Raw genomic sequence first — 10,416 nt, 5'->3', positions numbered from 1 at the left:
CATGACGTATGCAAAAGTTATCATTCTTTTCGACATGACAGTCCATTGTCCACTTGCTGTTATCCAAAAAAACTATAAACAAAATACAGAGGTGTGGTCAGTCTACATGTTTCTTCCTAGTAGACGAAAGCAGTACCTCTTTCGTGCGTGTTCTAGTACTGCAAGGAAGCAAAGGTTTGACAATCCGGACAAATCCAAAGGTTTGACGAAAAAAAAAAAAAAAAAAAAAAAAAAAAAAAAAAATCAGATCTGGATCCAAACGGCAAAGATGAGGGAAGAGAGAAAGAAATGAAAATAGAATCCAAATGTTTGACAAAAAAAAAATCAGATCTGGCAAAGACGAGGGAAGAGAGAAAGAAATGAAAATAGAATCCAAAGGTTTGACGATTAAAAAAAAAATCAGATCTGAATCCAAACGGCAAAGATGGAGGAAGAGAGAAAGAAATGAAAATATATTGATATTTAAGATTAGTTTTGAGAGGATAAAAAGGGAAGTTTTGATTGGGTAAAAAATGAATTTTAATAATCCATAGGTTTTCTTTATGGACTTAACAAATATGGATAATAAATATCCACCCAACCCAATAACTTATACTCATTTATTAAACACCTCTATATGTTATTTTTAAAACCGTACCGCAAACAATAAATGAAAGTAGAGTGAAGAAACTTGAGTTTGAGAGGTGGTTAGGTTTAACACCTTCTCGGGTTTCTCTCCCTACACCATTTTTTTCTCTCTTTTCAAAAAAAAAAAAAAAAATTAAATAAATAATAAATAAATTAAACAAAATGAAAAAGAAATGATTTCCCCTTCCTCCCACCATAAAGTGTCTAACTACAAATTTTCATGTAACCATCTTCTGTTCCAACAACGAACAATCTTGAATAACGAAGAATACTTATACTAGACAATACTGATAAATTTCTTGTTCCCTGGTCCATGCTCGAGAGATTTTGAGGTATAATTCGATATTGCCCATCCTGCACACATTGGATCCACTTTTAACTTAGATTTAACATGGACCATATATGACTCATCACACAATGGTAACTGAACCAATAGAATTTTAAATTCACAAAAAGTAAATCTAAAAACTAAGGTCCCATTTAGTAACTATTTAATTTTTAGTTTTTGAAAATTAAGTTTATAAACACCTTTTTCACCTCTAAATTTTCTTACTTTATTATCTACTTTCTACCAATGTTTTTAAAGACCAAGCCAAGTTTTGAAAACGAAAAAAATAGTTTTTTAAAAAGGGAGATCTTCGGAAAATAGAAAGTACGGGAAACTATTTACACAAAATAGAAATTTTTTATTTTCTTTGATAGAGAATGATAGAAGTCTATTAGCGTCTATAAGTGCTTTTTTTTTTTGTTATTTCTGTAAATAGTTTGACATTTTTTCTGTCGGTGAAAATTTCCCACTTGTTTTTAATTTTAGAACTTGGCTAAGAATTCAACTCCTATAATCAAGAAAGATGAAGATCATTATAAGAAATGAAGAGAAAATAGGCTTAATTTTTAAAAACGAAAAACCAAATGGTTATCAAAGAGAACTCGAGAGAGTTTATGATCAACGACACGGCTGAATACCAAAGGACATCCTACTTTCTTATGCCAAACTTAGAACTCAAGGACGTTGTACAACCTATAGAACATGACATCGTATTTCTTCCGCCAAACTAACACATGATGTATTGGGGATAAAGCGTTTCATAGAAATTCTGCAATATTATTAGCCCCAATCTAAATCTACAACCAACTTTATACTATAGTGCACCTGAACTGATTCAACTGAAAGGAAACTCTTGTTGTATAAAGTACGTGACGACAGACGGGACCATATTAAGAAGTGCTCACTACTTACTTCATCAGCAGATTTTGTCAAAGACGAAAGTCCAATCTTGTTTCTGGAAATTGAGATGATATCTTGGCCCCACATCGAGAAGCTAGATACACCATCATTGTGACCTCTAAAAATGATTGGCTTTGATGGGGAAAGCCTACAAAAGAAATATGAGAGGGTGTCATCCACGAAATATATGAAATATTAACAAGTCCGGATAGTAGGAGAGCAGATAAAAGTCGGTTGAGAATTACACAATAACAAGCTCCATCTAGTTTATCTACAATAGTAATTGGGTCTAAAATATGGTTCCTTTTCCTGATATATTGGCAATCCAAAGTCCCCAAAACTAATACAATTATACTATTGTTGGAGAAAATTGAAACTACAAGCGCCCTTTCTTTGCTGCCTGCAACTTATTTTCTTAACTTGCTAAACACCCCTTTGCCAGAACAACTTCCTTGATAGAAAAACAGATGAACACTGTCAGAAACAAAGTAAAGTGATATAATAAAAGCTTCTATTAACTACTTAATGCCAATCCAAGTATAGCTTTGTGGATAAAAGTACAAATTACCATCTCAAAGGTTGATGGTTCGATGCCCATCCCCACATTTGTTGAACTAAAAATAATAATAATAATGACAGCTTCTATTAACCACTCATCTTAGTGCAAGCAAAAATAGCGTGCATGAGAATTTACACGAACCTTCTCAGATCCCAAATTCGTAAAGTCCTGTCAAGAGAGCTTGAAACAAGCATATGTTCTTCTGGTGCAGCCAACTGTAAAGCATAAAAGCAAATCAAACTCAAGATCATCATACAGCTATTTTTCTTAAGCATGTCAAAATTACCTTGGTCACATAACCATCATGTGCCCGCCAAGTGGCAGTAACATTTCCACTCCTCACATCAAATAGTCGACAATACCCTGAACTTAGTCCAGCTGCAATCCAGGAAGGCATAGCCGAAGCACCATCTGCAACCATTTTGTCAAACGCACAAGAGCCTATGGAGGAGACTAGAGAAGGAAAACCAGACTCAACGCCATCTCCTCTCCACAGATGAAGCTTTTGACCTTGAGCAACATCAATAAATCTGTGGAAATATAATAATCCATAATCATCCATAGGATAATCTGCGTGAGTTTATTTTATTATCAAAGTATCAAACAAATGAGCTTTAAAATGAATGTGAAACCCAAAGTATGTTTTCACCTAAGAGAACCATTCCCAGTGCCCACTACAAGCTTTTCAGCAAATTCTATATGATGCATATATGTATACAAGCTTCCATCAAATGCACTAGTCAGTATTCCACTTGACAATGAACTGGAACTTATCGAGTTGACATGGTCAGCGTTTGTCTTCAAGACGGAAGACAAAGGGCTTGCAAGATGTGCAGAATCCAACGATGACTCTGCAAACACTGATATAAGCTTTCCTGATCGGCTATTCCAGACATGTATAGTTCCATCACAAGAAGCTATTCTTCCAGTAGGCGACAAAACACAAATGTCATTGACAACCTAAAAATTTCAGAACAGAAATAAAAATTATCACAACCTCCTTGATTAATAATAATAATGACGGGAATTTTAACATAACTGTCAATTAATTTTTTAATGTTTCCAAGGGGATCAGAGATAAAAAGTCATGTTATGAATGAATCAAGAAAAATAAGGATCCATTATGATCGCAAAAGGAAGGAAAGAAAAAGAAAGAAGAAAACCTCTTCATGACCATAATAACCTGAAACACAGTTAACTGTAGACAGTTCCCACCTCTGAACCATTCCTTTGAACCCAGATCCTATTCCAGCAGTGAAAACATTAAATTCATCTGGACAAATGGCCAAAGATCTTACTGCCCCCTGATGCGCACGAACAGAGTAAATAACAGATGCTTTAATCTTCCATGGATGTTCATCTTTCAAACCCACCGCGCGGCCAAGAAAATCAGGTCCATCCCAGCTAGATGCTATACTGGGGAACCAAAACCAGGGTTCAACCTTTATAGAAGGTGAAGTTGATGCATGCATTTGCATGGAACCTTGATGAACAGCATGTCTTAGAGGCATCAAGTTTTTGGCACCTTGAGCCCTTTGTGATTGAGGGATTGACCACCCTACACCATTAAGTAAAAGTTTGGCAGGACTGTATTCACTAGTTGAACCCTTACTGAATTCATTCCTTTTACTGATTGATTTTTCTGAACTGCATCGAGATGACGTCCCTGTACATTCCCACTGAATGAAGATATCTTCAGAGATGTGCATAAACAAATTAAATACAGGTTAATTTTAGATGAATTGGCAGAAGCATAATCCAAGACCACCCTCGAAAGCTACTCCTACCTTCCAGTTATGGTACCGAAGAAGATATTGCTCAAGAAGCAACCATGTCGTACAACACTGTCGGAGCTTTTCTATCCCAAGAATAGATGCAAATGTAGGATACAAAATCAGTCTGCAATTAAGAAGTAAAGATAAGATGTGAGAGAGCAAAACAAATTTATTGTTTTAGAAGGATGAAGATAGTGCTAACACAAGGTCCATGCGGCCTTCATTGAGGACATCTCCATCAATGCTTGATTTGGAAGATTTCATGTTTTTGCCAAGAGAAGTAGATCGATAAGCAGCTTCCTGCGAAAAAGCAAGCTCATCGAATACCTCTCTAAGTTGGGGTATTAGATGCAATGCAGTCATATCTGATCCAATTAGCTGACAAATTGTCATTAGAGAACTAGCGGCAACCTGGTCAACAGATAGCAGATTACATTCCAAATCATCGAAAATTAACTAGCTGGCAAATAAATGGCAAGGGGAAAACAAGTAGTTCAGATATAATATAGGGAAAAAATTAATGTATTATCCAAAGAAACACCATTAAACATTAAACACAGATAAGAGATGAAAATAATGCACTGGAATTATAAATTAAATTAAAGATGCGAAGGTGAATCCTATTGGCTGGTGGCATCTAGCATCTTTGTCAGACATGTCCCCAGTTTGAGTTGAAAGATACCACTTTTCAGAACAAAGAGCTGAAAAGCCCTCAATCTAGTGTTGTCCAGTCTTCTAAAAGTATTCCAGTTTCAAACTAAATGGAGATGAGAGAACACACAAAATTTTGGGGGAAACCTAATAAATATTATACTAGAGAAGAACCTTGACCAATAAACAAACATTTATTTAGCATTACAACATTGTCTCTTTAGAACTCAAGGACACAGTTGTACAACCTATAGAACAAATCATGTTCAAGTAAGGTCGTAGCATTACAACATTGTAATGAACTTGTCAATGAGCTTTTTACATGATCAAATACACGAATATGAAAGCAGAAATATATTAACCCATGCATGCGTGTAGTAAGAGTTTTAGAACACCTGAAGCACTGAGACATCCAAATTCTTCTGAATAAGCACCATGACATGCAAACATTTCTGACCCTACATAACCACAGGTATGCACCATAAGTTCAGAAATATCAATTCATTACACAACTTCGCCTGAGTGTGTTAGAAAATCTTACCTCAATAAGCTCCTTTAATACCACTTCACTGGGTAAGTAGGCAACAAGACCATCTAATGTGGTGAAACAATCAATAAGAGCTAAACTACTCCAACTTTGCATGGGTTCAGGCTTGGACAGAGAAGAAAATTTAATGCAGCATCTAACAACATTCTTGAGTAATGGTAGCATCTGCTTGACGATGAATGTTTCACCAAAAAGACCACCTAAACAATAGAAAGTAAAGTGACTTAATAGAACACGTCTTCTTTCAAAAAGAGGTCATACCAACGACCCAACAAAAAGAATACCAATTCTAACCAGCGCATCAATGCCATCTGCACAGATTCCTTTCCCAAAGCAGTTGATTAAAGGCAGGATTGTCTGAAACAAGAGTAAGCAAGTTATGACTGCACTAAGAAGCATGCATGCAGGGCCAATAGACAAAATCAGATGAGCACATATGGATATTAAATACAATTCTATACGTCATCAAATCCAAAGACTTAAATATAAGTTAAACCTGATTAATGGTAACAGGCATGCCAAGTTCTTCACAAGAGCCAATAAGAAGCACAGATGCAGCAGCAGCTGAGCTCTTATGTGGAGCAACAGATAGGTTAGATATGACCAAAGGATGAATTGTTTCCATATACACTTGTTTACCAAGCCAATTCCATATCTCTCTTACAAATGAGTCTTGGAGAAGGGAAACCTTCAGATGCGAATAACCAGTAACCTGAAATTAAAATGTCAATAATTAAAGAGATACAGAAAATTTTGTTTACTTACTTGATAAGGGATCTATAAAATTTATTGATACAGTGAAATTGACAAAAAGAATTAATGACTAGCCTGTAAAATTTTTTGGATAACAGGTATGACCAAAGTCTTCACAGCCTTAGGCATCAGACACTTCAAAAACTCTTTTAGTAGTACATAAGCCCATTCAACTTCAGCATCTGTCTGAGGAGTCAATATAAGAGGCATGCAATAAGGAGCGCACATTTCAGCAGAAAAATCTCCCATTGCCTTGAGAGCCCCTTGCTTTGCAAAATTGGCAGCATAACGAAGTCGGGTAGCATCTTTTGCAAGAAGCTGAAGTGGAGCTAGAAACAAGTAGCATGACTTGATTGAAGCAGGAAAATAAGGGGATTCCAATATATTTTTGGCCGACGGCCTCCTAACAATGTTTTGATAAAATAGGAAGAGTTAGTCAGCCAGAGTCCATAGGATATGAACTCATCAATATACAACCAGGGCAGTATATAAGACCATGGCAGAAACAAAATGGGAAGACACCAGACAATATATTTGAACGATTGTAATTACTATTTACAACTAACATTATCAAGGTATAAAACTTCAGATTTACCACCTTGTCAAGTCCTTCTGGATGCATGCTTCAACAAGAATTTTGATGTCAGGAGGAAGTTCTTGCATAAAGCCAGGCAAGATACCACTTTCCAAGTACATAGCTAATGAGGTAGAATGAAAAAGTGGCCTCCTCAAATGAAGTTCTGCTAAAATACAACCAATAGAAAAGATATCATTCGCAGCACCATCAGAAAATTGCAATTGAAATATTTTTTCTCTCCATGATAACAATTCTTGATATCCAATTGAATCTTTACTCTCCACTTCAACATGCTCAAGAAGATAGTTCAGTGTAATATTGGTTCGCAGCTCATGCTGCACAAATATATCAGAAGTATTGCTTAAACATTTATTGAAGCTCTTTGCCGATGAAAATTCTTTGGAGGGAATATCTTCCGACTTCTTAGCAAAGTCGCCATAAAGAGGACTTAAATGTCTGCCCTCTTCAAGGAATGATGATGCTGCTTCTAATTCTTCTAAGTAGAATATTTCAGACATAATAGTATTTTTATCTTCCACTTCACTTACATGCCCCTGATTCACAACTGATATTACAGGGCTTTGACACGATCTCATGGTCGGAACTTGTCGTTTTGGGTGTGGTTGACTAAAGAGCTGACGACGTCCCATAGGCCTTGGAACTGTGGGTTCAGATAAAGGCAACATAACATTCTTGGCAGCAATAGCTGCTTCACCTGACATTTTATATCCAAACATGATGTCAATCCACTCATGGAGTTTTGCTGAGACCCGATCACTTTCTAAAGCATCACGGTGCAATTTAATGAACTCCTCAGGACTACCTGCCCACGGAGGTACAGCCAAATCAGCCATACCATCGTGCATTGAATAAAATATTTGAGAATCACAGTAAAATTCAGGAATGCATTCATCGGGGGTCCACTGATAAAGTCTCTGCATGTTAGAAGGATATTCATTGGGTTCATAAACTGAACGGACGGCCATACGTAAAATGTTTAAAGGTAACCTTCTGGCTTTGTAGCTGCAAACGGCCAGCTCAGAGAGACACTCATCTGATACATGATGTGGGATTTCAGAGGCAGTGTAGGTGAAGTCCAACTGTTCATCGCCTTTTGCCAACCGCCATTTGCTTTTGCTCAAGTCTCGCCATCCAACATCAGAACTCCCATCTGGCTTTGTGCTAAAATCAATTACCCATGGCATTATTGTGTGAAATTTGTGGTCATCCCACCTTCTCCCAGCCAATCTATTTAAGGCAAGTAAATATTCAAAATTACTCAACTCACCCCTCCACCAACGAATGAAATTAGAAGGCCAGTCTATAGAGGATGAAAGCCTAGAATTGGCATAAAGAGCTTTAGAAGAACAATCCTTTGCGCAACAGTTTATCTGTCCCGATGTAGCCCTCGAACAATTATTTTCTTTTCTATTTAAATCACACACTAACCCAGGCATATCACAAATGTGCAGCCAAGACCAGCACATCTCGTTCAACATTACACTAGATGGGCGTATATTGCCATGGAAGATCCCTAAGCCGTGCATAAAGGCTAGGGCGGTTAGTAGCTGGTATAGTAGAAACCTTATATGCCACTCGGACTTTAAGGCATCTGGGCTATAATGGAGAATGTTCTCTAATGTGTATGGAGTTGTAGGCAATATTGCACTAGTATGACCAGAAGTCCTTAGCAATGAAAGAACAGGCACGACATTGGGATGCCTCAAGCAATTCTGGAAGACATTCTCTTGAAAAGACGGAATTCCAAGTAAGCTAAGGAAATTCACGGAGTCTCTTCCTGACGCTCTTCCTTCAATTAAGAGACAGAGTGAGTTCAATACATGATCTTCCAAAGAATCAGACAAAAGGCTGGAAGCAATTTCCTCAAAAGTAGAGGGGGATGAAATGCTAACACGAGCAATGGGGGCCAACGAACTGATTATCCTTGAACAAGAGAGCCTATTGGAGTGGTTATAATTAGGACTGTCAGTGGGTGATTTCTTATCAATTTGTGGCGAATGCAAAGAAGCTGCATGAGTACTATCCTCTTGAATTTCAACTTGATCTCCAGTAACTTGAGACATGGTGTGAATACTTTCATCGCGAAGACCGTTAAAATTGTCCAGCAAATACTCATTCCTGCATTGGGTTGTGGGGTGATGTTAAAGTCTCCCTGGAGAAAAATTAAATACACTACTACGGAGAAAACCATAATTCATCTGATACAATCAAGCAGCTCGTCCAAACTGATTCTCGAGTTTATGACACTAACGAACAATAACTTTTAGAATTTCAATAAATGCTAAAATCTAACATAAATAAAGAAAAAGATGGCCATACACATAGTTGGTTAGGCAATTGTGATCGTGGCCAGGCAGATATACGACCACAAATTGAGAACCTGAAGTTTCTCCATTTGACACCTGCGCGAAAAAAGAATCAAATAACAAAAGAACGTTTCAAATTCACTCACTTAAACGCATTCGTATTACGATTAAGCGCCACCAACAGGTGGAATACCTGAACAACGGCGGTGGAGGTGAAGGGTAAAGCGGAGTCCGATAAGGCATAAGAGACTATTAACCGATCGGAAAAGTCGAATTTGATTCGACTTTTAAGACACTCATAGCAAAACCTCGTCTGCTCTTCCATTTACCGGATTGAAACTACTTTTACTCCATTAAACTCGAGGGGAGATTTGATCGTTCATTGATTACTTACAAACTCTACGAACCGTCCAACCGAGATTTCAAATTGTAGAAGAAAACGGATCAAACCCAACTTTCAGTGGCAAGTCTGAATGATTTCCATTCTTCAATCAAAATATACATTTGATGTAATTCGGTAAATTGTTCAATCTCGCATCTGCATGTTCACGAACAGTAGTTCTTCACTCGGCAGTCACCGTAAGCCACCAGCACCTCGTCCCCCTTTCTCTGAATTTACCTGGCACGCGCGCGCTTTGCAAATAATGTGCATCATTTCTTCAGTGGCCTCGCAGAGACTTGAGAGATAGAGACTGGTAATAGTCCAGGCTCTTTTTCTTTTTCTTTTTGTCAAATTGCAAAAACCACCCAAAAAAGTAGTTATAATTATTAAATATTCAACTCTCTTCGTTTGAAACATCGGAAAGATCCAAAGTGATAAAATTGTATACTCAAATTTAATAAATTTAATAATTATATAAGATTGAGAGTTCAATTTTTATTATTTGGAGTTTAATTTTTATTACGTCTATAAAATTGCTTATATATATATAGAATAGAAATCATAAAGATCTTTAGAAAGAAAAAAAGAATTATAAAGATATTTGTACCTATAATTAAATATTTTGTTGAATTGGCTCTAATTTATGAAACCTATTTTATGATAAGAGTGGTGTACAAGTATTTAACTGTATCATATAATTTACAATACAATATGAAATACACTTCGTTAGAGTTAATTCCGTTATTTATTTAAAAAGTTAATTTCTTTATGATAAATTTTCATAAATAAAAAAAATATCAAACTATAAAAAAAACACTAATAGACTTCTATTAACATCTATCTATCAATGGTAGACTTCTATTAACATCTATCTATCAATGGTAGACTTCTATTAGTTTCTATCACTGAACATTAATAGACCATCTATCAACGTCTATCAAATAAGATTAAATTTAGTTATTTTTCTTGTAAATAGTTTTCCTCATTTTT

General features: G+C 36.4%; 1 protein-coding gene across 3 annotated transcripts; it reads right to left on the bottom strand.

The window, feature by feature from the left end:
- Nucleotides 1–780: 780 nt before the first annotated feature.
- Nucleotides 781–9,794, bottom strand: LOC120092545 (protein serine/threonine kinase). 3 transcript variants are annotated; one of them, XR_016525207.1, is made up of 16 exons: nucleotides 9,238–9,794; nucleotides 9,058–9,140; nucleotides 6,739–8,856; nucleotides 6,216–6,543; nucleotides 5,884–6,099; nucleotides 5,672–5,744; nucleotides 5,382–5,587; nucleotides 5,236–5,298; nucleotides 4,392–4,600; nucleotides 4,202–4,313; nucleotides 3,598–4,093; nucleotides 3,064–3,374; nucleotides 2,701–2,944; nucleotides 2,556–2,629; nucleotides 1,868–2,003; nucleotides 781–981 (listed from the first exon to the last, which is right to left on the bottom strand). XR_016525207.1 is itself a non-coding variant. In XM_039050662.2 (16 exons), exons 1-16 carry the CDS (start codon nucleotides 9,367–9,369, stop codon nucleotides 832–834), a joined length of 4,971 nt encoding a protein of 1,656 aa, XP_038906590.1. In that variant the 5' UTR covers nucleotides 9,370–9,794; the 3' UTR covers nucleotides 781–831. The 3 variants fall into 3 exon arrangements, 1 of the variants encoding a protein (XP_038906590.1); XR_016525208.1 differs by having other exon boundaries at nucleotides 3,630–4,093; XM_039050662.2 differs by having other exon boundaries at nucleotides 3,578–4,093.
- Between the last annotated feature and the right edge of the window lie 622 nt (nucleotides 9,795–10,416).

The sequence above is a fragment of the Benincasa hispida genome, chromosome 12 (assembly GCF_027475165.1).
Source record: "Benincasa hispida cultivar pf3 chromosome 12, pf3_genome.v1.1, whole genome shotgun sequence".
Classification (NCBI taxonomy): Eukaryota; Viridiplantae; Streptophyta; class Magnoliopsida; order Cucurbitales; family Cucurbitaceae; genus Benincasa; species Benincasa hispida.
The sequence above is the reverse complement of the archived record's forward strand: the minus strand, read 5'-3'. Positions and strand labels throughout refer to the sequence as shown.

Bases quoted from the DNA above. Each gene is read 5' to 3' on its own strand.
- LOC120092545 (XM_039050662.2), bottom strand. From the start codon at position 9,369: ATGGAAGAGCAGACGAGGTTTTGCTATGAGTGTCTTAAAAGTCGAATC. The intron at 5,745-5,883 runs GTTTAACTTATA...CTCTTGTTTCAG, and splicing joins TGCCTGTTACCATTAATCAG to ACAATCCTGCCTTTAATCAA. The intron at 5,588-5,671 runs GTATTCTTTTTG...TCTATTGTTTAG, and splicing joins TGATGCGCTGGTTAGAATTG to GTGGTCTTTTTGGTGAAACA.